At 41.1% G+C, this 26,919-nt stretch overlaps 2 protein-coding genes across 3 annotated transcripts in view; one reads left to right on the plus strand and one right to left on the minus strand.

Annotated features, from left to right (window-relative positions):
- Nucleotides 1-4,688, plus strand: part of marchf5 (membrane-associated ring finger (C3HC4) 5) — a 24,830-nt gene extending 20,142 nt beyond the window's left edge. The window contains exons 5-6 of the mRNA XM_080868476.1: nucleotides 325-491; nucleotides 1,900-4,688. Of these exons, the coding sequence (XP_080724602.1) occupies nucleotides 325-491; nucleotides 1,900-2,016 (284 nt within the window). The 3' untranslated portion in view covers nucleotides 2,017-4,688. The remainder of the gene's footprint in view (nucleotides 1-324; nucleotides 492-1,899) is intronic.
- Nucleotides 4,440-26,825, minus strand: LOC308388024 (insulin-degrading enzyme-like). Of its 2 annotated transcripts, XM_080868471.1 has the most exons (25): nucleotides 26,649-26,825; nucleotides 25,664-25,848; nucleotides 23,566-23,773; nucleotides 22,281-22,450; nucleotides 21,324-21,446; nucleotides 20,685-20,797; nucleotides 20,413-20,575; nucleotides 20,020-20,112; nucleotides 19,771-19,862; nucleotides 19,463-19,543; nucleotides 19,221-19,324; nucleotides 16,992-17,094; nucleotides 16,773-16,895; nucleotides 16,303-16,385; nucleotides 14,967-15,111; nucleotides 12,989-13,099; nucleotides 12,780-12,900; nucleotides 11,857-11,948; nucleotides 11,134-11,245; nucleotides 9,454-9,621; nucleotides 8,745-9,017; nucleotides 7,924-7,985; nucleotides 6,487-6,559; nucleotides 6,323-6,390; nucleotides 4,440-5,652 (listed from the first exon to the last, which is right to left on the minus strand). In XM_080868471.1, the coding sequence occupies exons 2-25, from the start codon at nucleotides 25,821-25,823 to the stop codon at nucleotides 5,557-5,559; spliced, it is 2,937 nt and encodes a 978-aa protein (XP_080724597.1). In that variant the 5' UTR covers nucleotides 25,824-25,848; nucleotides 26,649-26,825; the 3' UTR covers nucleotides 4,440-5,556. The 2 variants fall into 2 exon arrangements, with proteins under 2 accessions (XP_080724597.1, XP_080724598.1); XM_080868472.1 differs by lacking the exons at nucleotides 19,221-19,324; nucleotides 19,463-19,543; nucleotides 19,771-19,862; ... (6 more) ...; nucleotides 25,664-25,848; nucleotides 26,649-26,825 and adding an exon at nucleotides 17,645-18,978.
- Between the last annotated feature and the right edge of the window lie 94 nt (nucleotides 26,826-26,919).

Below are 26,919 nucleotides of genomic sequence, written 5' to 3' on the forward strand. Positions count from 1 at the left end.
GCCATCACTGCTGGACAGACAGGATGTCTTTTCAAGGACAATAATATAAAACCATGTAAGGAGCTGAGTCAGAAACTTGATTATCATAACCTGATGATAGCAGAAAAGTTTCAGACAAAAACAAATAATATGGAGAGTTACTAACACCTCAAACACCGTCTCCTCATCCATCACAGAAATCCTCACTGCAGCTGGTCGGTGTTCACTTCATCACAGCCACAAAACAGATAAATAAATCAATCCTCAGCCTCTGAAACTCAACTGTGTCAGCAGCTGCGCCCTCAGGTTTATGCAGGAATAAAACTAATACTTGTGTGTGTGCAGGGATCGGCTGTCCAGTTCCTCGGATCCCCGCAGAGGCCAGCCCCTTGGCAGACCATGTGTCAGCCACACGGATCCTGTGCGGCGCCCTGGTCTTCCCCACCATTGCCACCATCGTGGGGAAGCTCATGTTCAGCAGCGTCAACTCGAACCTGCAGAGGACCATCCTGGTGGGTCCAACCAGACTCGCCGTATGACTCACCTGACGGTAGCAATAGTTCTGCAGGGGATTCGATGAGCAGAGTACAAACAACTAGTATATCCACCCCCTTGTTTTAGCCCTACTATTGAGTAAACGACCTCCTCTAATTTGGCCTAATTGTGCATCGTATGAGCCATTTAGACATAAGAGAAACCTTAAATGGGAGGACAGAAAGGTAACCAGAGCGGCTCATGCGATCTGGGCTGCACTGATACTGCTGAACACTCTGTCCTCACCTAGCAAACCTGCAGGAAGGAGAGCGAACAGATGAGCTGCATCATCAGTCAAACCTTTATTTGTTCTCGGCGTGATCGATCACTGTGAGACAAAAAAGAAAAACACACCACTGTAAATAATTAACTTTTAAAGCGCAATTAATGAATATTCCCACAAGATGGTGCTTCGTTCCTTTTGTGTTGAGCCAGAGTGGCGACGACTGAAACTTCACATCAGTATTTATCACATGCTGTATTAGTCAAAGTGCCAGTGTGGACGCCTCTGTTTACTTTTCCGACACACTTGAGTTAGTAAGTTAGCCCATGTTTGTTTAGTTTTACACAATCACAACCACTGACAGCTTGGACACTCCTGCCTAATCTAAAGGCTCTCAGCTCGGCGGGTTTGGATGGTTAGTATTGAGGTCAGGATTCAAAAAATTGTTTCCACTTTTCTTCTTCTAAATAGATTTTTGTAGTTTAAATTCAGTCTTAGCTTTTAAATTTTCAACAGTAAATACTGTTTATTTAGAGTAAACGATCACTATAAGCATTCATTTTTATTGCTTTTTAGTCTGTTATTAACCGTGTACTCGAGAAATTGTGAAAGTGCCCCTAGCAGTCCAGCCATAAGATCACAACTAATATAAAACAAAGTGAAGGAAGATTTTCAGGCTTCCTGTGACGATTAATGAGTCATCACATTTGCTGATTGAATGGATTCATTTTTTGTTTGCGCTCAAAGCCACATACTGGAAGAACAGCCCCGGCTTGAATATTATTTAGATACACTGTAATATTCATTCAGGTTGGCCGTTCAGACATCCACACACCTTTGTTCAGACAGACTGCCATAAATGAGCCAGTTTCCTGTTTGGGTTGGAAGGCTTCACTCTCCAGAAACCTCCACCTTTACTCTTGAATGATCCTTTTTAACCAAAATATCTGTAAGTGCTCTAGCATTCCTGGTCACAGCTGAGCAGGAAACAGACAGGAATCATCTGCATGTTTGTTTATGAGATGCAGTCGTGTGTGTGATAGTCGGTGTGAAATTAAAGTAAATCCTCCTAGAGTCCGCTGTGGGGGGAGAGCTTTGATGTGTTGAGCTGAATCTGTCTTTAAGTCCACTTTCAACACCATTTTGCTTTCCTCCACCTACAGGGAGGTATCGCCTTTGTGGCCATCAAGGGGGCGTTTAAGGTGTACTTCAAACAGCAGCAGTACCTGAGGCAAGCTCACCGCAAGATCCTCAACTTCCCCGAGCAGGAAGAGGCCTAAAGGAGGCTGTCAGAAGGGAGGACAGATGGATGGAGGAACTACACGCCTCCGCTTGAGGGGGTGGGTGGGATGAAAGCTCAGTGAGCAGGAAGTGCTGGTGAAACAGACTTTTGATCGTGTCATCCTCATTACCACCTCTTCCTCCTCCCCACACCTCGCCCCTCTCACCGCCCCGGTGTGACTCTTCACTGACATTTTGTGACGCTGGCTTAAAGTGAAGATGGAGACGTGCGGACTGGAGCATGTTAGCAGTTGATGTGCAGTTACAGTCACACAGTCTCACACACACACACACACACACACACCTACACACACCTGTTTCCTGAGTACGACTGCAGGGTGGATGAGCTTCAGCAATCACGTTAACTATTGTAAACCTACTATATTTTAAACAATTAAAACGTGGGGCATGTGTAATTCGTTTTATAAAAATGCAAATTGTTTTATATTGTTTATTTCGCAGCACCCCATTGGCTGATGATAGTGGCTTATGTTCAAAGAAGACTAATGTTGAGCATAAGGAATGTACTCGTGAGCAAACAGTAAAATGATGTGAATCCTGACGCAGAACAGAAAACTAGCCTCGCCACGTCATTGTGCCACTGCAGCTGATTATCTAACGGCGAACACGCCGAGCGCAGATCAGAAGCTGATACACAGCTGTTTACTTTGTTCACGTGCTTCGTCCAGTATTCCTCATCTCTACTTTTCAAAACGCTGTCATGTGATGTGTCTTGAAGCCTTGTCACCCGTCACAGTGCAGGTGAGCACTGTGCCGTGATGTGTGGATAATACATATATTAGAAAACCTTGGGGTGCCTGACTCAACATTCAGTGCAGCGCTTACAGGAGACGGACACTTGAGTTAAAGCCGTTGCCTCCAGATTTTAGAGGCAGTTCATACCCTCCACCCCCTCGGCCTGCCATGATGGGACTTCAGTTGCCTGAGCTTGGACCAGCTCAGGTCAGACTCAGGTACTTCTCTCTGAATGACCTCGGACACTGGTAACTAAAGATGACTCACTGCAGCAGCCAGCACTTCTGAATGGAAATTAAAGGGTCAGTTCACTCAAATACCGAGCCGTATTGTCCTGCCCAAGTGGTGTACAGACACTTTGATTTTTAGTCTTCAAGTAGGATTTTATTGGTTTGAAACGGTGGAAAAAATATAGGGAGATGTTCAAGTTTAGCCACAATTTCTGGCAAATGTATTGAAATGTTGAGATATTAGGACGGATGAATATAGAGCTCTGATTTGAGTGAACCGACCAAAACAGTTTGGTTTATAAGACGTGAAGCCTAATGTATCAAACTCCTTTGTTCATGTGTAAATAACGTGGCTTTGAATTAACAAGTTATTGCTGAGATGAGAATCTGAGTGAGAGAGCCTGTTTAACACACTGTATAACCAACCACCTGGAATATTTAACCTGCACATGTCAACTTCTGTACAGGTGTTCTGAGATCTGCAGACTAAACCTTTCCCATCAGATCTCCTCAAGAGGCTGAACTGTTGTGCACACGATGCTTCTAACGTTAGACTTCTACAGTATGAGCTCTGTAAATAAATGTATTTTCCAAATGTTGACGTGCACGTGTTGAGACTGGAAAAGTGGGACAGACGAGCTTCCATTCAGCTGTTTATTAATTAGAAACACACAAGAAACATAAAAAGACCAAACTCAGCACTCTTCACCTGCCCATGACCCCCACCAGCCAATCACAGTCATTCTGAGTTGCTAAATACATCCAGAAATTAAAAATTTGATTTTCTAAATGAAAACCACTCACTAGGTAATTCACGTCAAACAGTGCACGGCCCGCCCAAGCCTGATATGTAACATTGGTTTCATCTAGAACGCTGTGTGAAAACTGCTTTATCACCGGCTCTCCTGAGACGCTGTGGAGCTACATGCTGTGTAAATAATAGACTAAGGCATGCTTCTGCTGCTGGTTCTTTGGGTTTTCACCACAAGGTAATATAGTGCCTTTTAAAGCAGTAGAAGTTGATAATGGACTTGTTTGAAATTAAAAAAACGAAATAGTTTGGATCTAATTGAGACAGTAAAATGCCGGGACATATTTAAGAAACTTTTGAAAAAGCAGGACTATTCATGAACTCTACCTGAGAGCAGATATGTTAGGGGAATGGGAAAACATAAATTAAGATTTGCGGCTCCACCAGCAGTAGTTTTTACACTGTGAAACTGGTTAGCACCAAGAGAGCAGGTCACGTTAGCACTGCACCAAGCAGGGCCAACAAAGCAATCAGGCTGGAGGCGGTCCTCTCTGGGGTTTAGGCCCACGCTGTTTCCTCTGCACAGCACTGAGTTTATTGCTTAGTGAGAGAAGTGCATATATTTCGGTAAAAGGATCCAGACTGGAGCGTTTTACCAAACTCTCGCCTTCAGACATCAATATGAAATGTTTTCTTGTTTTTAGAGAAAAAGTTCGAGCTGCTTTGTTTGACATCTATGCTTTAAGAGCTAATGCTCACCCAGAATTATGCTGGGGACAGAATGGATCCTCCAGGATTGTGCCTCAAATCAGACCAGGTTACAAACTAATCTGAAAGGTAGCAGCTGCAGAAAGTCTCTCATGCAGAGTGAACGGATCCTGACGACCTCCCCAAAGCTTTGGGAGAGAAACAAAAATGTCTCTACAGCCGTTACTTTTCAGTTTTCAGAAACCGATCACACTGTAAATTGAATAACATACTGATGTAGATGACAGACTAAATGTTTTTATTTTAATTACTAATAAAATTGAATAATAATAAAAGGCAAAACAGCATGGACATACCCCTGAGATGTCTGAGTGACATACTACTGTAAAACGCATTAAAAAAGAAGAAATGTACGGGCATGGTTTAGTGGTTAGCAATTTAAAAACAGCTCCTCATAGGATCCCAATATTTTAGCAGTTTACAGGCAAACACGTTAAAATTCAGAAATTTGACTTAAAAGATTTCATTTTCCCGAGTGCATCTTCTGGGATTTCTCCCCCCCAGGAGAGCTGTGGTTCCTCTCAGAGAGTTACAAACACACCAGTCCAAACAAATAAAAGCAAAGACCTTCATGGAGCTACTGTCTTTAACCTCAACAGCTCATCACAATAAACCCACAATCCATCCTCAAAGCAGGATGTCTCTGAATAATCCAAATAAAAAGCCTCCTACTGTGAAGCTTCTGCAGTACACTTGAACTCATTAAAGGGTCCTGGCCCTCAGCTTTTTTCTTTTTTTTTGTCGTTTTACTTCTTTTTCGTCTACAGCAGCCTACACAGTGCTGTGAAGCGTGAGCTTACGTCTCCTATTAGAGACGTTACATGAGGTGATTCTGGTGTTACCTCTATAATTATCACAGCTACGTCAACAACTTTGTGATTCTTTTGTTTCCTCTTTGAGTGGCTCCTCCCTGCTACACATGCACACACCCGCAGTCAACATGCATCCACGCAAACAAACACACTCATGCAGGTCTTCCTGATGGCAGGAGCCACCCTCCGTGCCTCCCTGCTGTGTCGACCTGCCGGCTTCGCTCACAGTTTGGCTGCCCTGAGGTTGATGTGAGGTTTGACCAGAGGGAACAGAGGCAGACTCCTCTTGAACTCAGTCATGTCCTGAATCACTGTGGGCTGCAAAGAAGAAAAAGATCAGAGGGAGGCTGACAAATGTAAAGACCCCTCTACAAATCAAGTTCAACATAGCTGGACTTTGTATAAGTTAGCTGGCTCAACCTATCACAGCGTAATGGATATGAACGTCTGAGAGTGGGTTGAACGTTCTTATTTAACCCAGGCTTCTTCTGTATGCCTTCACATAACTGGGGCTTTTAACACATCGTTTTCAAAACAAAATGAACCAATTAGGAGCTGCCTACTTTGGTCACATGAACAGATCATAGAAAATTATAAGAGCATAGAATTATGAAAGTCAAATGTAACACACACACACTGCACATGAGCCAAAAAAGCAGGATGGTGTGTGTGACACTGAAGAAATTACACATAAACTCACTTTAAAGGTTTGATTCACAAACATATTTTTAAGGTTTTTGAGTTGAGTGACAGGTTCATTATTTGTTGTTTTGTTTGTATGAGAAACAGGCCTGCCATTCCAGTCAGTTATTGGTTAGACGTATTGGGATATCCTGGTTATTGTCACCGTTTCAGGTCCTTTGGGTTTTCACCTTCACCGTTTCACATTTAAGCTGCGCATTTATAGTAATGTTAAAATCTGACTGAATATCAGCAGCTGGGGAATCTGTCAGGTTTACAAATAAAAATAAAAAAGTTTGATCCTTACCTGTGGCAGGGAAGGAGCAGGAGCCAGGTTGACATCATTCTGAGCGGGGAACTCTCCCACTACTGGACCTGATGTACACACAGACAGGTCAGACTGTCAGTGAGCGACCTCAGTGGGTGTCTAAATGAAGCCCATGTTATCATCTTGTGTCTACAGATACTCACAGGTGTCCATCTCCCTGGACAGCACGTGCACCGACACTTTGTGTCTCTTTGGGGCTTCGACCGTCAGTCGCTCCTGGATAGACAGACAGACAGGTGAGGATGATACATGGAGGTTGTCAGGGAACATCATCACCAGAAACTATTCCCTCCATTAATGGAATGACTCATCACTTTTGGGAAAGAGCTTTGCTACCACAGAAAAGAAACCCAGCACAGACAGGATGGCTGTGTGTGTTTCCCCACTGAGTGTGTGATCAGTTGTGACAGCCCTGTGGAGATTTAGCGACACAGTCGGGCTTCATCTCCGACTCTGGATGGAGGATTATATTAGACTGAACATTTGGCTCATCTGCAGTCAGACGGCGTCAACTGTGGCAACCAGAAATTAAATAATAAAAAAAGAAAAAGAAAAGACGCAGCTTGTGCGATTGCTGCTGATATGACATTAGAAATGCATTAGGTTTATTCTGCATGGGGGCTGTAATGGTTTCTGCAGGGCTCCGATAATGCCAATTCTTTCTGGGGCCAGGTGTCCTTGGGCTCTTTATCCCCCCGAAACAAGCCGGCTGGCTGTCATTATTGCCGCTGATATGCTGTGAGCGTCCTGTGTCAGTGTCACCTCCACAGCTATGAATAGAAGCAGGAGGCTGGATGAGATGAAAGCTAGGAGGGCAGAATGAATGCAGCGGATCTGTGTATGTGTGGACACACAAACAGAGTAGGTGGTGCTGAGAGCAATTTTTATCCTTATTTTACACCATAATTTTCTTGTTAGATAAGATAACCTCACAAATTCAGATTTGTCTGACATTTATCATTTCAGCGCTGCAACATGCGGGGTCGAGTATATCCAGTTTTACTAGAAACACTGCAAGTTCCTGCCACTTGAGGCATCTCAATCCCCCATACAGTCCCATGTTAAAAAAGCCCGTTGAGAACAGGATGGGTAGGGTGAATTTTTTCATGACACTTTCTTGATCAAGGCTTACAGTGAGTGACAGGTATGCTGATCGAGGAACTGCAGATAGAAGCTCCTTGATCTGAAGTGATCCTCATCTGTGTTTGTGCTTTTGAGCTTTTGGTCTGCAGTGAGGTACGGCCCATCCAAGAAGTCGAGGTCTAATATTTTATTAGCATGTTGCAATTTAGAGATCCAAGTCTGCGTGATGCACTCATACAGTGCACAAATGCTTCCAGCTAAACAAGCCTGCTAGAATTAGCCATAACATAGGCTCCTACGAAAGTGGTCACTTATGGCTCCCCCCCCCCAAAAAATGTCAGCAGCCAAATTGCTAAAGTTCAAAATGTTCAAGTCTATCTTTTACATATAGTCTTTGATTATGAGTTTCCATAGTTACCATTGTCTTGTGCTGTTAAACGTCTACGAAACGTATTCCAGTGAAGAGGCATCATGAGACATAAAGCTGTACTACTTACTCTGTAAAACTCCATTATGTTTTCTTTTGTCAGAGTCTTCAGATACGCCACTTCAATGTTGTCTGCAAAACAGCAGGAAAAATTATTTAGTAAATTATTTAGAAACTTTTTAAAGAGTGCAGCCAGCATCCTAAATACTGCAGCACCAAACCAAAAATTCAAGAGTGACCCATCACGGTGAAAGTCAGCTACTTGTGTCAGTTATTACTACAGCACTTGGATGTTTAAAATTGAGTTCAGTCTTTTGCCTGTGCAACATATTGATATCAAACATAATGAAACTCAAATGAGCAACTTTTGGCCCAAATGTTCATGATTACATTTCACTGGAAACATGAAACTAACAGCCACTCTTCTGCGCTTCCATGAAGCAGACCTTGTGTAAGCTCTTATTCATAAATTGTGTTGCATGTTTCTCTGAGCTCTTGGTATTAAGCCTGTTAGCATGTTCTCCCGACACCCCCGTCTCCTCTAACACAGCTAGTGTCACCACTCCCTTGGCAGCACTACAGTGTTGCCGTCACTCGGGGCTTTAGGCAGATTACTAGTGAATCAGGCCCATTACAATCCATTACACTCAGCAGAGTGCTGGATGGGAGAGGTGTGCTGTGGCTGCAGATTATTTCAGGCTTTAATCGATCTCAGGTTGTGCTTGTCGAAGTAACATCCCACTCACCTCGGGGAGTGTCTGAAATATACTGAAATATAAGAACTTGTACTTAAACACTTAGGCAAGCAATCAGGAAAAACCCATTTGGCCTGCAAACTAAACATAATTAAGAGTTATTCAGGAGGTGAAGAGGACTGCTGGGAAGCCTCACCTCTATCAAAATTGTACTGCTGAGAGATGATCTCTCCCCAGTATTTAGCACACTCAGCAGACAGCTTCTTCGGTTTGTCCAGGCGGCGGATGGCCAGGGCTTGGATGTGTTTCTGGAAGGCTTCCTCGCTCATCTCCTCCACAGCTTTCTCCATAGTACACAGGAAGGCTTCCACTCGGCTCTCCAGGTAGTGGGGCGCCTTCTCCGACTGGATGAGGAAGTAGAGACCTTGCACTCCGTTAGCCCGACGTGGCCCACTATGCACGCTGTAGCCTTTTAGGGGATTAAGAGAAAAAGTATGTAAGAGCTTAGGAAATGGAGTCACAGTGCAGAAAAACTACATTTATATTATCATTAATAATAATACGCATGCACACAAAAACACGAATAAGGTACGTACAATAGGTCTACTTTTTTATTGCTTTTTATAACTCTCATTACAGTGATACTTAAGATGTGGTTAAGAGGTGCAACCCATTCATTCTCAAAGTTAATAAACATTCCCACAGCTGACAGCACTTTGCAAATTTCATTGCACTGTAATTCTCAATAAAATGCATAAATATTAAAGGGAATAAAACATCTAATTTAGCAAACTTAATACAGCTGCCACATTTTTTCTGTCTGTATAAACACTCCATCTCTGGAAAATGGTACCCATGTTATATAATGGCAATATTGCCTTATTGTCTGTGTTTTGCAGCCTCACCCAGCTGTTCTTTGGTTCTCAGTGTACTATAGCAGGGCTCAGAGATGATCTGAGCGAACAGCTCCAGCAGCATGTTGTCGTGTGTACTCTGCATGTCTATTTGGTAGTAGATATCGATGCCACAATCATTGTGCACCTCGTTCTTTTGCTGGTAAACATACCAGCCACCTGCAATCATGAAAAACAGAAGCACATCCACAGTGAGAGAGGAAGAAAGAAAAGGGCCGGGTTGCTTCATGTGGCCTTTAACCCCATGTACTCACCTTGTTTTTGTACTTGTGCAGTTATATGTAATATTAAAAAGACTAAAAACAGGAAAGAGAAAGACTAGATGTAAAAATATGAGCACCTGTAATTCTTCTGGCTTTGCTTTTTGGTCTGTGAAGGTTCAACAGGACCTCACTGAGATACGCTGAGAACTAAACTTGGCATGTGAGTGAGCAAAACCATCTGAAGTCATTTAAAGCACAACCCTTTTCATTAACCCAAAATCCACTGACTCATGAACTCTGATAAGCTTAGAAATGAATTTCACCAGCTGTGCTGTACAACTTAATACAATCCATCCCTGCACACTTAATCAGGTCTTTCAGTGCTGCATTAGAAACTTGCACAAGCAATTCCTACAAAAAGCACATGAGCTGTTTCATTGTAGTTTTACAGCTGAACTTCAGTACATTGCTTGAGCCATAGATAAGTACTGTACAGTAAAACCAGCACAGTTCAGATAGAGGACAGGGGACACTTCAATAAGACAGAAACAGCCCGTTGAATGCCAACAGCAATAACTCTAGTTTGTTTAAATCCACTGTGATCAAGTCTGCTCTGAATGCAGGACGAGTGCAGGCTGAGTAATGCAGGTGTCTTTATGCACATGCTGACTGAGCACTCTGGACCTGACACTCCCTGTCAAAAGTTCTACTCAGCAGCGCTAGTGTAACTCACTGAGTTGAGCAGGCAACCCATATGCGCAAGGTTAAGAGTGCCCCCCAGAGGGAATGTGAAAACTCCAAACAGAATATGTGTATATTTAGCTGTTTTCTAGTCTTAGTCCATCAGTGTAAAAGTGACAGCTGTCTGAATTTTAAACAATGTGCTATCTTTGCTTATCTGCATTTAAATTACACAGTACCACTACCAGTGATGGATGTCTGACTGGCCACATTTATGATAACTTTCTGTTTGAAGCTTTGTTTGAAGCCTGTATGTCCTCTTGCTCTGCGTCTTAATGGCAGTCTGGAGCCCAGCCTGGAAAGTCCCTCAGAGAGACACAGGATTTCTCCAGGTGGCCTCGCACAGCTCTGCTTTTCGCCTCCACATCATTCAGCTTTCCTAATGTGATCTGAAAGGCAGTGCAGGTTTGCCTGTGTGTGTTCATTGTCTGAGCTGCTGACAGTGAGGTGTGTATGTATTGTAGCCAATGACGTCCATTTCCACTCAGTGACCATTATGTTCCTTTGAGGTAAATGTGGGATGCTGAATTCAATCAGGTCTTTTCTCAACAAACGCATGATGGTGCCACTGATGACGAGGGCGAGAGTGTTGGACAAAAACCCATCTGCACGGTCGCCGTGGAGACAGTCATGACTGGCAGATGAAGATTTAGAGAGCTTAACCTGTGTGTGTGTGTGTGTGTGTCTGTGTTCGTGTGTGTGGTTTGGAGGAGTAGAGAGGACCTACCGTCTGGAACCTGCACCTGTCTGTAGCGAATCAGCTGGCTCGGGAGGAGAGGCTTTGTGTGAGCATGCTCAATGAGCGTGTCCTCCACCATTTGCATCATGCCAAGAGCAGACTAGAGGAGTGACAGATGGAAATGAAATTCAAACATTTCAGTCCACAAACTCTTGAGTAACACCGGCTGAACTCTCAGAAAAACATTTTGTAGAGATCTAAGAATTTAAAAATTTTCTATGTACATTACTTAGAATAACCCAACTGGCTCTGTCCAAACTGGACCCATTTATACAACCAATTTCCAGTGATGGCAGATGTATATAACATTGATTTTTCCATGACCACCCCCGAACCAGTCAGTACTGTAGTTCGATGATGATCATTAGTCGAAGGGATCATTGGTCTATTTTATGAGTCTAATTCTCCCTCCAGCAGACTGTGACACTGTCATTACATGATAATGTTGGAGCTGTATAACAAAAAGTGCAACTGGATCACGGGATCTTATATGAGACAAAAATCCTCTGAGATATGAACAGAGGACCAAATAAATGTTGCGAAGGCATAAAAAGTGTAGTTTGTCCCACAGAGACAAATTCTTACACATCACTAAAGCAGGCATGAAAGGAAAGCTGCATTATTACAAACGTAGACGCCACAGATTTAGGAAACTTTTAACTTTAAACTGGTAGTAAAATAATAAAGTAGTGACTCCAAACACCAACTAACCTCCTTGGTGATGTTGCCATGAAGAAGGACTTTGATATGTAACCGCGACAACAGCTGAGGTATGAAGATGTTAAGGCGTGGGAGAGTTACATCTGCAATACAGATCACAGGCAAAAGCAATCAATCAAAGAGTAATTTTCCAAAGCTGGTAACAGACTGATTAAAAGAATAACTGCTGAGTGTGGTGACAGTTGGACAGTCTTCCTGCCACTAAGAAATCAGCACATCACATTTCATGGTGGTAAAAATCATACTTAAAGATTCAGTTACATGTGCATAAAAGTTTAAGCAACTGGTGGATGGGCTAAATCAGCACACAAACACTGATTATTTGCCTGTAGCAGCACCAACACAGCAGGAAGCAGGAGACTCGCAGCGTCTCAGAGATTCCAGACAGAGGAGGACGGCGGGCTAAAGAGACTGATAACAAAAACGAGCTGTGCTAATTGGAGGCCCAGGTGACTGAGCTCCAGGTCCCTACCCAGCAGGGTAATTGAGTCTCGTGTGAATCTGAGGATACTCTGTGTAAGCTCTGTGGTTAAAAATATAACAAGCTGCCCTGCAGGCTTCAGACTGGCACTGTGCACGGGAAAGACTGCAGCTAGGGAAGCAACTGCTAGAGGACAGCTTCAGCATTTAAAGGAGAAAAACTGAAAAGAAAAGACCCAAGGTGAGAGGAGAGGCCTCTACTGTGTGCAGAAACCTGAAAACTTCAGTGATAGTTTTACATTTTTCACTGCAGCTATTATGTTAACCTCATGCAATTAATTCAAGCCTCACTTTTCATTTCCTCAGCTCTGGCCTGAAGTAAAGCTTAGCTATGTGTTTATTCTGTGTTTTAATTAACTCTGTTTGGTCCACAGATGAAAAAGCAGCCAGTAAGCATTCCTGCTGAGACAGAAGAGAAACATTAAGAGTCTCACCATCTAGAGCCTCTCTGAGCTCATCTTTGGTCCAAACAACCTCGGTCATTAGAAGATGGAGGTAGTACATAGCATGATAGTTAGGCCTCTCAGCTCTGAAGTTATTCAAAGACCTCATGTACTGCAGAAAGAAAGAAGGCAGAATCAGATCACCATTAAAACTGAGACTGGAAGCTAAACTATTACTGAGTCAGTGAGTCTGAACTTACAGCTTCCTTGATGATGTCAAAGCGCTTCTCGTCTATCTCAAAAGTGGCCATCTTCTCGATGATCTTCTTCAGCAGGATGTGCTGTTTGTCACTGTAGCCTTTAACAGACAGCTGCAGCACACAGTGACAGGAGACAGGCGGCACATCATCACAAACAAAAGGATACATTAAGCTTATTAGCATAACAGTTAACATTTGTTGTTATGAAGGTTTTGCATTCATTTGCTACCATGAATACATGAATGTGTTCTCCATTTAATTCAATCGTGGGCTGGCCAAACTATTGTGAAGAAAATCTTTCCAGATTAGACCGACTCCTCATGGTGAAGAATAATCTGAATCTCTAGAGACTCAAAAACAAAAAGAATGTCAATGTTCTGCCTGAGTTCACTGCACGTGCTTGGGCATAAATGAATTTTCCTGCATCACGCACACCTAATGGCCCTTCAGGATTCAGCATAACCTCCCAGGGCTTCGCTGTCACAGCTCACCTCACCTTGTGGCCAAGCCCCTGCAGTGACACCTGTTAAAAGTAATCTCTCCAAACATCGTTAACCTTGACAAACGGCCAGCATCCACACTAACACTGCTGACTCAGATCAATTACTTGCAGCCCATCACACAGCTATACAGCCCTCTGTAAGGACACACCACAGTCATGAATTCACAGGTGAGAAGGGAGCTAATGAATGCAGGTTAGTTGGTCATTATGACAGCTGAAGAGTTGTTAGAAGTCAGCAGGTTTTAAAGAACAGTGGAGAGACAACACCACAACAAACCAGCAAATATCACTTGAAAAAACAACAACAAACAAACAAACAAACAGGGTATCTGCATCAACTGACCTTATCCCTTATATCCTGTGGCACAGATGCCTTCTCATTCACTGTCTGGTATTACATTTACAATAAAAGTGCCAAAAAATAAGAAATAAAAATAGATGGCTACTTTTGCCTGCTCTGTTATTCACAAGGGGCCTCCCTCTGGGTACCTCCGTTTCATTTAGGGAACTTTTGCTTGTTAGGCAAACGTGTAGATAACCGTAATAATGGCAGCAAAAGACACTAAACAGAATTACATAGGCAGAGTTTTGCGTACTATTAAAGTCTGCACAAAACTTGACATTTTATTATCAGTATACTTTTTTAAAATAAAGATGTTGGCACGCCATAGAAATGTTAAAAAATGAAAAGAAAGAAGTCAAAGATTTATCCTTAGATGATAATATGAAGATAATATGCCAGTACGGGGCTTTACAGCAGCGGCCCCCAACCTTTTTTGCACCACGGATCGGTTTAATGTCAGACAATATTTTCACGGACCGGCCTTTAAGGTATCGCAGATAAATACAACAAAATAAAATGATACGGCCAAGACAAAAACTGTGGTACTTTTGTAAATATAATAATAAACGAGAATTCACTGTGTAATTGTGTAACTTTATTAGCAGCGTCCTCCTGAAATGCCCCAACAACAATTAGAGTAACATCCTCCTCTCTGCCCCTTAATGCTCTCTGGTTGCTATGGTAACGCATAAATATAAGACACACAACTACAACACGGGAAAAGACCCAGGGAAACCGAGTTAACAATAAAATCCCAGAAAACCATAAATTTCACAGCGGAGCCTCAACTCTTGCGGCCCGGTACCAAACGACTCACTGACCGATACCGGTCCGTGGCCCAGGGGTTGGGGACCGCTGGGTTAAAAGGTTTTCTGAAGTGATATAAAACACACGCAGGTTCAAAATCTCTACAGAACAGTCTCTAATGATCAAGTATGTCAAACAATAAAAGACGTTCAATATACGGCAGTTTCCTGTTATTGTAACTTGCAGTCTGGCCACAGACGCGGTCAGATTGGAAGGTTAAAGTCGCCCATCAACCCAGGCCTGCCTGAGCCATTGTAGCCCCGTCTGAGGATAATAAAGGGAAGAGAGCATGAGGTCGGAGACGGGAAGGGGTTATGAATACTTACATGCATTCCATAGGCGGTATTTTGGAGTTCATAGTTCAAGCCAGCTAGCTCAGCTGCATATGCATACTCGTTGAGGGAGTCCTTGAGGAGCTCCAGGTATAAATATGCCATGTTACAATGCAATGGGTCCACGTACGCAAACGGGCTGTAGAGAAAATGCCACACAAAGCATACAAATAAAGCTGCATGAGCTGATGCAAACTGCAACTACTGTATAGCATGTTTCACAATTTATGAACATATAATTAATTGTAGCTATCAGGAGTGTAACAGTGGAATTACTTATAGACTAATACTGTCTAATTTCAGCAGGGATTGGCTGTAAAATGTTGGAAAATATGGCTAAAAGCTGATCTAAGCTAATCCAACCTATCCTCTGAGGTGGCAAAAGTACAACAGTACAACTCTATTTGCTGTTGCCTAAATTTTAGATAGGGGGCTTTGCCTCTACACCAAACAGATAAATGAGTATAGCCAAGGGCTAAAGTGGGATTCAGCTCTTGGGGTAACCCTAAAATTGGCTGTAGTGGGGCAGTGTGGGGAAAAGAAATGCTTGCACCAAATATAAGCGGATATCAAACAAGCAATCATGCCAGATTTCCCACCACTAGGTTTCAAATGTCTAATTAGCATTATCACCTTGAATTACTTTGATGTCTGCTACCCCTGATGTAAACTAACATTCACTATTAACACCACAGCCACTCTGGACCAGTCCAACACAGTGCATTACTGTAATCGTCACCACAGCACCGCAAACTGACCAGTGTAGCCTGCACCTAGTTGTTGAGTATTTTCATCAAACCAGTAACCAGTATGTTTTGCGACATATTTCACAATACGAAAAAAATATAACTTCAACACTTCATGTATAGATTAAACATCTGTAAAACAAAACAAAACGAAATCTCTCTTCTTCCTCGCTTTCTTCTTTACTTCCTATGCCTTTCTCCACATCTAAAGTTATCTATCAGTATTTTCTCTCTCTGGGAAATAGAACAGCTGTACATGCACAATTATTAGAGGCTTTTTGCATATTTCATCTCTTCATGTGTAACAAGCACTGGCACTGGTTATTATTCCATTTAGGTTTGAATTGGATTCATATCAGCTACAGGGGTTGCTGACTTACAAACCCGATAACACTCATGCATAATTCGATATTTATTTTTGCACTTTGTTATCTGATTACTTTAAAACTTATTATGCACTGTTGTAGCAGCAGTACATTTACTATTTCTCATTATTGAGTTAATCTTAAGAGTCACAATTTACTTGGTAAGAATTTGTGTCCACACTCCAGCTGCAGAACAAATCCTCTATATTTACTACTCACCTGAAGAACTCAAAGTTCAGGCAAGCCTTGGGGAGGAAGAATTTGTCATCCTGCTTGAACCACACCTTGCTCATAGCAGTGTCCTGGAAGAAATGAAAACCAAACTTTATTTCATATTCATGGGAAGTCTTAACAAAGTAAGCATTGAAATGCAAGCAGAAGGTAAACTGTACATGCAGACGACGCTCATTTAATCACAGAAATCTAACAGTGTTACTTTGATAAGCCATACTAACTTTTATTCAGTTGTTCCAACAGAGATGGGAAATGTAAGCTTTTATTAGCTGCTTAGTTCCTCTGATCCTGACACAACAACAACTAATGCTTGATGTCTAAATCACAATACCACATTTCCATATGAAAGCATAAGAGACTTAAGAAGAAGCAGGTAAGCAGGGACCGTCCAGTGCAGTCAGACAATGAAAAGTGACAACACTTTGATGATGGAGCTGTGCAGAGAAAACACTTGCCTTGATTAAAGTGGGAACTGACGGAGAGTCTTTCTCAAGAGGGTAGATCTCGAAGTTGGTAGGGATGAACTCATTTTTCATTGGCAATTTGAATTTGCCGTTGAGGTCTGCATTTGCCCATTTCTACAACAGAAAAAGATAAACAATCAGAGCCTTATATAACTGATGTAGTGGTTATACGCTGATTACACAGCAGAAAAACTGGACACAATCATTCACCTTGATGGTCTCCTCAGAGATGGCCTCCTGTTTGTACTGCGTGCCGTACCACTCTTCTGTTATGTCTGTTTGTCCTTCAAATGATTTTGACACAACTATAACTCTGGAAAAGTAAGAAGTAGAGCAGGGCGATATGGCCAAAAATATTTATCACGATATATATTTGAAAATTTGCGATAACGATATAACTGACGATATAATTGATGCAAGACAAAATACAACTCCACAACATTACTAGTGCAAAAAGACAACCTTCCTTTTATTTTCACTTAAACAAGAAGCTGGTTTTTATGTACATTAAAGCTATATAAAAATTTAACAGTGCGAATACAAATTCCTTGCTGAAAGTTTAACCAAAAGGCATTTCCAGTAGAAATGGGCTGACATATCCTGAGCATAACCATGTATAATATCCACTGAAGTTAAAAAGAGGTGCTTTGCAACATTAAACTGCAGTGTGCAGTACGTATTTTTCGGACCATAAGGTGCACGGGATTATAAGGCACATTAAGCGAAACAAGGCAGTCAGATAAATCAAACTTTATTAAACTCATTCTTCTTGCTTCCTCCACTTCTGTATCATTGATTCATTAATGTTGAATTCTCTGGCAGCTGCTCTATTCCCATGTTGTTGCAGTATATTAATGACTAACCTCGTATTGTGGATGGATTATCTCAGTTGTTCTCCTGACTGAAGTTTGGTCCGTTTACAGCATCCTGCCATGCGATTGCATTTGTCTCTAACTATCAGGCACGTTAACTTTTATAAGTGGAAAAGTGTTAGTGTTCGTCCTCCAGCTTCACTGTTTATGTCATGCTAACATAGCTGTGTTGCTAGCGATCACGTAGCACATCATTATATAGCAGCTAGCCCAACTTCAGTAACCCCACAAACGTCACTGCTGTTTAGTTTCCCGTCTTCATTTATGTTGGAAGTGATAGCAGAGCTGTACGTTTGAATTTATTCAGAAATCTCTCAGTCAGAACATGCTATATCATGCTTGGGTAACTAGCGAAACTAGCGAGCTAACTTCCGCTAGCTTCCTGCTAACTTCTAACTCCGTTAAATGTAATAAATTTTGTTTTCATGGATGCCTGGAAGTTAAACTTCATAGTTACACCTGGTAAAGCAGCAATGCTGATCGTTTTATTAAAGATGACAGAATTTAGACAGTTTTTAACTCTCAGTGATGCTGCAGTGTTCGTTTGACCTGAAAGTTTACGGAGTTTAGGACCCAGATTACTCCCAGATTTAAGAGCATCTTAGTCCGACAAATACGACAATAACGACGGCCGCTTGCATGTTCTGCAAAAAAATGTGCTTTGTCGTGTATCTGACGGACAAACGCCAAACCAGTTCCACATCACTGAAGTTGCACCATTTTTACAAACCAATTCTGGTTCATTTGTTTCACTCAACAATCGGCCATGTGCGTATGAAAACAAAGGCACCGCGCATGCGCGTTTTACTCCCATTCTATCGCGATATTTCATTTTCCTATCGTTGCCTAACATTATACCGGTATTACCGTGAACGGTATAATATGGCCCAGCCCTAGTAAGAAGACAACAGGTCACATTATAGATCTATACAAAAAGCCCTCTGTGCTACTTAGTGCCTGTTAGCTGCACAAGATGCGAGTGCTTTTCCATTTCGATCATGTTTCAGGTGGTGCACAGCCATTGACACATCGTTTGGCTGGAGCTGTCAGAGTGCAGGTTTTTCCTAAGTTTGAACATTTATCCCATCAGTATGTTTTAGTTAAACAAAGTTCAAGGACTCAGTGTAAAAGGAAATGGTGTTTCTCTGTAAGTTCTCTTGCAGCTGGAATGAGATGGATAAATAAAGAAGCATTCGTTCATGAATTTAAAGCAGTTTTGGCAAAAGCCCAGAATTAAATGGCCACTTCAGTAAAGGAAGAGACTGGCATGCAAACTGTCAGGGTCAACCAATGACTGCATGCTGTCGTCTCCTTAATACACATTAAGAAATGGACCGGTTACAAGTCTGGACTTTGCTTGGCACAGCAGCTGCAACCCAGTAAATGAATTAAAGCTACACCAGGCCCACTTTTATTTCAGTCCAGTTATCCAAGTGGGACTGCAGCTGTAAAGTTTAGCTTAAAGTTTATCACACTATGTGCCCACATCTTCCTCTGAGAGGTACTTCATACTTGGTAACAGAAAAAGCAAGGTGAGCCTGACTACACATCACCAAGTCACACTGACCTGACGTGTTCTGGTCTCAGCTTATCCAGCACCATCTCGATTAGATCTGGCTTGAAGTCTTCCAAGAAGTACTCTGCTGATAGAACTTCTTCAAGAGGGTAGTGCTGCAACACCCAAAGAAACTTGTTAGCACTGTACTGCTTGAAAACACAAATCTTCAATTCTGAAATTTTTCTAAAGACCTCCATAAATCGAATCTTCAGTTTCAACTGGACACCTGATAAATTGGCTGTTGGACCTACCTGTAGTAAACCTGCTATTTTGGAAGTGTAGTCACGAGGGCGCTCCTTGTCTTTAAACCTGAAAGCAACTTTTTTTAAATCCTGCAGAGCGAGGCAGAACGGTTGATGGTATAACAGCTGAAGTAACAAAACATACAATTGTTACATTCAGTTTGAACTATGTACCCTTAATAGAACTCAATCAATAATCCATCTATATTCTATTCTAATTTTTATGACTTTTTAAACTAGTTTTTACAGTGAGGAATAGAAAACAAGTTTATACTGCCCTCCAGAAACAGTATTACTGAACTGACGACATAAATCACCTTGTACTCGTTAAACACCCACTCTTGAGGCCCTTCAGAACGGAGTTTCTGGATGTACTGGAACATGTGGAAGATTATGTCCTCAATGTTCACTGCAATGACACACAGATCATGCCCCAAGATTTAATATTCACGTATTTCTTGTTGCTTTATTTCTTTTACTTGTGCATAGTGAGGAATGATCATAATCACATGCAAAACACACAAACTAGATACAATACATGTAAAGTAGTGGGATGCATGACTTACAGAGGCCCTCCTCAGTCAAGTCCATCTTGATGTTGAAGAACATGAATCCTCTGGCTCCCTCTTTGTGTCCTCCAAGGATTGTGTCCACCCAGCCTTAGAAAGTAATTACCGTTACAATTTAGTAATGTGTTTCTTTTATTTTTATGATGACAGAAACCATTACTGTGAATGTTTCTGTACTAAAAGAAAATTAACTTCTATCCCAATCACTAAATTAGAGGCACACCGCTCTGCTGGGTAATGTTGTGTTACATTTTATGGTCGCAAAACACATAATTAAGTAACCTCTGAGGCAATAAACAACACTGAGTCAATTATATATTTTAGGATATGGTTTTACTATGTGTATCTCTTTCTCCTTATAATATTTGTCACCAGCTTGCAGTCTGCTACCTTTAGATTTTAGCTCAGAAAACAAACTTCCAGGTCCTTCATGACCAATCAGATGTCCCAGATAACGTCCTGGCTTCGATTTGTAGTACTTCTGTAGATCTGGGATGGGGAAAGTCACATAAAGTTTCCTAATGTCTTTGACAGGAACCACTTTGTAGAATTTCTGTAATAAACAGAAGCGTGTGTGATTCCCACAGTAACATGATAAAAAAACGTTGACAGTCATTTTGCAATGCAAAAAAATGTAAAGGAGTGATAGGTAAGCAGCTCACTTTAAGGTGTTCTTCTTGTAAAGGGTGTTCAGGGAATTCTGGAATAGGCACATTCTTGTTTTCCACTTCTCCAAATAACTTAACCACCATGGCCGTCAACTCATCCAACGACTCTGTCAGCAAAGGGTTAAAAAAAGCAGTAAGGATGTGCTGTTCAAAGAAAAGCTTTAAGGATGTCAGTACTCATCATAATTACCCACAGTGCCCTGGTCCTTGGCTGGTAAGCAAGCTAGTAAATATATAAAACATGTTGTGATGCTACTAAGAATCTGTAAAATCTTATTTAAAATAAAATTAAAACTTAAAATGTATTATTTTTATTTATTATATTGTCCAAAAGCAATTTTGAGTCATATTTACTATTCGTTTAAAGTGTTTTAAGAATTTTTAAAAGAGTTGTTTCTGGCAGTAAATTACATTATGCCATTTCTTAGTAGGTTTTAATACTAATCACCGTTACTCTACCGAGTGGAGGCAACAACATTTTTAACTCATTTACCATTTATCAATTCATTGGTTAGTATGGTAGGCATTAAGAAGCCAGGACCTCACCCATAACAACATCCTCTTTAATAGTATCCAGTTACTCGCTGCATAGGTTGGGTGTAACCATCACCCATGTGAACAATGACATCTTACCTCTTCCTAACACACACAGTCCCATGAGGTTGGATGAGTAATACGTGGAGTGGAACTTCAGGAGCTCCTGACGGATATCAATCCCCTCTTTAAATGGTCTTGTCTCTAGTGTCATTTTATTACCTATAAGAAAAAGTTATCCCTTTTATTAAGCACACACATTTTCCAATTGTACAGTTAACTAATGATCATTTTCTGTTGTTATAGTTTTTCAAAGAGTCTAAATGAAATTGCCAGCAAACAAATATTTGTGTTAAATTCTTCAAAGTTGTAGTAAAAATTGCTTATTAACTACAAGCTAAAGCGTATGTAAATAAACTTGATTACAGTCTACATGTAGCACTGTATTTGTTAACACAGACACCATCAAAGCAGCAGTCAGAAGAAGCTTATGTTAGTCTGCTGAGTGCACTGCTTTCAGGTCTGTTTGATCCTCTCCTGTTCTTAATGGGAATACAGACGGTATAATTCAAGACTGCCATCAGGTGGCTATTTTGAGCTCACAGCTGCTCTGAATATACGTCACTTTAATCTGGGATGACTTTAACAGAATAAACTCTTTTCTCAAAAAAACTTGACTAATGGCATGTTCATGTTTTTAAAACCAAAGCCATTAAGAAGTCTTTCTGGGCTAAAACAGCTGTCTAATAATAAGTAGGCTGCATGAATGTAAACCTCATTTAATCAAATATTAGCCTGCTCCAGTAATTTCTCTGACCCCTTAACATTAACATATGTGACTGGATTCTGCTCTAGATTAGTAGTCTAATACAAAATCTAAAACACATCATATCGACCCTATGAAGGGAATCCTTGCTTAAATATTCTGTGCAGGGCGGTTTTGCTCTCCAGTCAAAATATTCTGCTATAACAACTGAAATGTGATGCACTAAGCAGTCAGAATGAATGATGTAATGATATAGTTTCAAAGTGAAGTCTGGCAAGAACAGTTTCTACCTGTTCCAAATTTACTGAAAGGGTGTTTTGGGTTGCCAGTGGCCTTTTCCAACTGAAACAGCCTCCAGGTATCATTCTTCAGGTTCTTCTCGTACTCAGAGTCCACAGCGTTCACCTCGCGGTCCTTGCAGCTCTCGTCAAACAATGGGCACAGAAAGAACTGGGCAAACCTACAAAGGTCAGAAGTTGCTGTTATCAAGGAGTACATTTCAGCATGTAGAAAAACCACAGGGTGTGATAATAGTTATGACCTAGCCGGTGGCTCAGTATTGTAAAATGCATAATCTTGTTTATTTTAAATAAAGATTATACACTACAAACATAGAGGGAGAAATTCAAATAAAAAGCAGTCTGCCATGATTACAAAAAATTAGGCACACAGATATTATGAAAAGAGATAAGAGAATAAGGCTAACTAATCGACACATATGATCCTTTCATTTTCCAGAAAGGAATCATCATCAATAATTCAGATCACTCCTCACAGTTCTTTCCTACCACTGAAGCCCAGGTGGCCTTCACGATTCAGTGGTGGAAGGGAACAATTAGCCTATGCGACAGAAACAGATGCTTGCTAGAACCATCATTCATTTCTAATTAGGTAAGCCTACACTGTAGGTTAATTTCCGACCACCAGAACGTCCTTTCCAAACCTTGAGTCCCAAGGGCTACACTTTATACTGATAACTAGATATTTAGACACCTCCCATAATTTGAAAAACACAGGTAACTATCAGTGCTATCCCTCAGCCTTTAAGTAGACACACCTGTGGTATCACTTTACAAATCCTGTGTTGCCTTATTCTCAAGTTATCACATTCAGATGATTTTCAGAAAAATTATTTTGTCACTGAGATTCAAACTCATCTGAGATTTTTAGTAGATGCAGCTATGGTACCAATTTGAAAATCCTAAGTGACTTTCTTCTTGAGTTATCGCATTCACAAGATTTTTTAGAAAACTTGACCTTGACATTGAGGCTGAGGTAACTCAGATTCAAATTACTCTGAGATTTTTAGTAGATTCATCTGAGATTGATACCTACAGTATCAATTTAAAACACCTACATCGCCTCGTTCTCAAGTTATCACATTCACAAATGTAGATGTCCACGGCACTCACCCCCCTGTCCGGCATTGCAACAACATAATACCCCATCAGCTTTTTACAGCTAAGGGGTGAAAAGGCAACCTAAACACAAACAACCCTGAGCTTTTAATAGTGCATTCTCTATCACTTTGAAGTTTCTGCCAAAATTAATACTATCAAATGAACATCAAAGTACCTATCTAATGCTCCTTTCAAGTGCTCATGGGAAACATCAAAGTAATAGTTGGTATGTTCTCTGCTGGTGAAGGCATTGGAGCTGCCTGCGTGCTCACTGAGGAACTGGCTGTACTCGTTCTCCTTGGGGTACTTCTCTGTTCCCAGGAACAGCATGTGTTCACAAAAGTGTGCCAGCCCTGAGATGTTTGGTGGGTCAGACAGAGAACCTGCAAATTAAGAGAAATTCCCAGAGAAATGTAGTTAATGGTGCTGCTTCTCTTTGATCAGAGAAATTTGTTCAATGCAACAGTTGTGACTTTTAAAGTTTGCCAGGTGAGAAAAACAGATCTGTAACGGCACCAGAACAGGAGGATTTATAAGCAATGAGATGCACGCTGGTAAGCTGTTCATCATTTTCAATTAAACACAGAAACTATTTCACACGAATTCACATTCTTCACGCACTCAAAGTATCTGTCTAATGCACTAGAACTGCCAAGGAGGTTATTTTTGACCCCTAATCCCATCCCGCCATCTAATATTGATGAATTTTCCTAAATCTGGTTTATTCATTAGACAGTGAATTTTGCAGCACGAGGAATAAAAAAAAATAAAAAAAATAAACAAAACAAGACTTGTACCACAGAACTGCTGAGGGAGTCATTTCAATCCCATAGAAATCAATGTAAAACATTTCTAGCATAGCTGGTTGCTTCGCAGCATGTATTGTTTACAAACATTTTGATATGAAGACTGCTATAACACGACCAAGCGCTAGCTAGATGTGATCAACTGATAAATATATAGGAGACTGTGGTTTGATAAAAGAATAAGTACTGCAGAGCTGAATGGCTCAGAGATGGTATGTTGAGCCACAGCAGATCAGAGATGATCAGACAGTTTTATTGCAAAATGAGATCAATGGCTTAGTAAGCTATGTCAGGCAGTTTTCTGCATTCACCAAACTTGCTCTCTTTTCACCACAATAACTTATGCTGAACCTGCTGAACATAATCTGGTCAGTGGCAGGTTATGTTCCAAATTTCTTTTTTGCAGGCATACGGATCATTTTGTGCAAAAGAAGAGTCATAAAACCTGAAGCCCGAAGCACAAAGCCCTGCTCAACAGAGAAAGATGATAATCAGTCAAGAAACCAGTTATCTTGAACTGGAGTTTTAGGGAAGTTAAACCTGGAGTTAAACCAGCTAAGCCAAAGAAAGCCTGACTGTGTTGAGCTTTGCCCTCGGGGCAGACTATGAGACCAGACGAGTGAATTGGACAGGTTTCTGGCTGTGCTGAGCGGCTGAACTGAAGAGTGTAGTGTCCTATTTCAAGCAAATAACGAATGAAAACTGGAGGAGAACAAGTGATTCAGACAGTCTCAGATCTGAGGAGAGGCCCTGCAGACTGAGGCAGAGCTGTGAGGCTGAAGGTTTGGTGAAATGGAGGAGATGATGATGTATTCAATTCAATTCAATTTTATTTATATAGCGCCAAATCACAACAAAAGTCGCCTCAATTATAAACTTCTTAAAATGTGTTTCTTATTTGCTTTAGCAAAGTGTGAGGGCAGTTTTAAAATGTAGCCAATGACTGATTCAATCTGCTTCACAGTGCTTTTTATACCTTCTTTACTTTAGGCAAATACCACAGGTATTCACTGGTAACTTTTCCATAATGCTCCTCATCTGTTATTATTAAAGTTACTGCATTACATGTGGTGTTGTTTGTACCTGCTGTTTACTAGTATCTGAAACTAGAACTGAACTATGTTACATTTACACACTGTAATGAAATAAGGTTTCCAAACTGGTAGGGACTCACTGTTTGAGAAGTGCAGTTTGCAGATTTAAGTATGAGCATATAATAATATACTTGCTATTATAAACAGAAATACCAGATAATACAAAAAATACCCATCCAAAGCTTAAAGGAAGTTTGGCAACTGAGCATCTCTATGAATGGAATTATCCTGTTCGGCAAAGCACAGTTAGAGTATGATGGGGAAAATTTCTTCCTTTTCCATTTGTTTTCCAGATGTTCTTTGTGTAGAAAGCAACATAAAAAAAGGAAGTCATGATCACCTGGCAGGACAACAGCAATGAATGCCTAATTACCTATATGGACATCCAAAGCAGCTGAAGATTTGTCTGTGGTCGGGTCACTGATGAGCATTGCCTTCAGGCCATTGGTAAACTCCAGGCCCCTGTACTCCCGCTTGTCCTCAGGTGAGCGAATGACATCACTAACTACCCTCCTCACAACCTGGCCGGTCATTCTGAGTGACAAGGATGACACCAGCCTGCAATCAAAGAAAACCAACTCTTGGAGTTTATTATATTCTGATTTAACGTGACATAATGGCCAAAGGGGATTTTAGTACTAAACATGCCTCGAAATGCTGGCATACTACACTGTGGAAGCACATTATCAGCCGACTCTTTCCTATTATTTTTTCAAGTAGTAGTCCTCGCGGACTTCCGTGTGCCTCTCAGTTTATTGAATAGAAATTATTTACTTTGCCGTCCAGCTAACCGCAATAATATGATCAAGGTCTAACACCTGTAGTGCTTTATAAAACGTGAACTGAAGCACAGTCTTTCTATACAGCCTACAAAGTAATTTAAAAAGCAGTTATTATATTATCATGGCTCCCCGGGTGTAGATGCTACTTAAAAAAAAATCTAAGTACAGTAATTGAAACAGCAAAAACAGGTAAAGGCAGTCAAGACGAGGGGAAAAAAATCCAAGATGAAAAAAATCCAAGATGAAGACAACTGTCCGGCTGAACAAGAAAAACAACACACCTGCCAGCGATTAGCTACAGTAACTGACTAGGGGACATTAATTAATTCAACAAAGAAACTTTATTTTATCGTATTAAAGACAAAAGCTTCAGAAAGGTTCGCAATGTTGAAAAGTGTAATTGTTAATGTGAGCTTCTAGCCTCCACATAAGGTAGGCACGGCTAACAGTATCGCTTTAGCGAGGTTAGCTGGCTAACGGCACGAGCTGCTAGGATTAGTTTGGTGTAAAAAAAAAAAAAAACCCAACCCGCTTATTTTTAAATAAAAGTAACAATTATTATCTGATAGGGCTTACCTAACAGTTCGGTTAAAACAGAAGAGGTAGCCTGCTGACTCTTGTTGACTGGCGCTTTTGGTAAATGCACCTATACACACTTTGAAGCCTGAGACAGTATGAAAACAGTTTTGAACTGTTTGGATTTATGCATATAGAAAACGAAACCTTAATGTCTGTAGCGTCATCGTTTAACAGACGCAAGCAATCGATAGCAGAAGAGCGAGCGCCTCACTAGGGCAGGATGTCACATTTCTGTAAATGTGTCTTCAGTAAATTCTGACACTTACAT

Source organism: Rhamphochromis sp. 'chilingali' (genome assembly GCF_963969265.1).
Source record: "Rhamphochromis sp. 'chilingali' genome assembly, chromosome: 20".
NCBI lineage: Eukaryota > Metazoa > Chordata > Actinopteri > Cichliformes > Cichlidae > Rhamphochromis > Rhamphochromis sp. 'chilingali'.

Coding starts and splice junctions, on each gene's coding strand:
- LOC308388024 (XM_080868471.1), bottom strand. CDS start 25,823: ATGACCGGCCAGGTTGTGAGGAGGGTAGTTAGTGATGTCATTCGCTCA. Junction 17,095..19,220: donor CTGAGACCAGAACACGTCAG/GTCAGTGTGACT, acceptor TTACTTTTCCAG/AGTTATAGTTGTGTCAAAAT. Junction 15,112..16,302: donor CTGAACTTTGAGTTCTTCAG/GTGAGTAGTAAA, acceptor TTTTCTCTACAG/CCCGTTTGCGTACGTGGACC.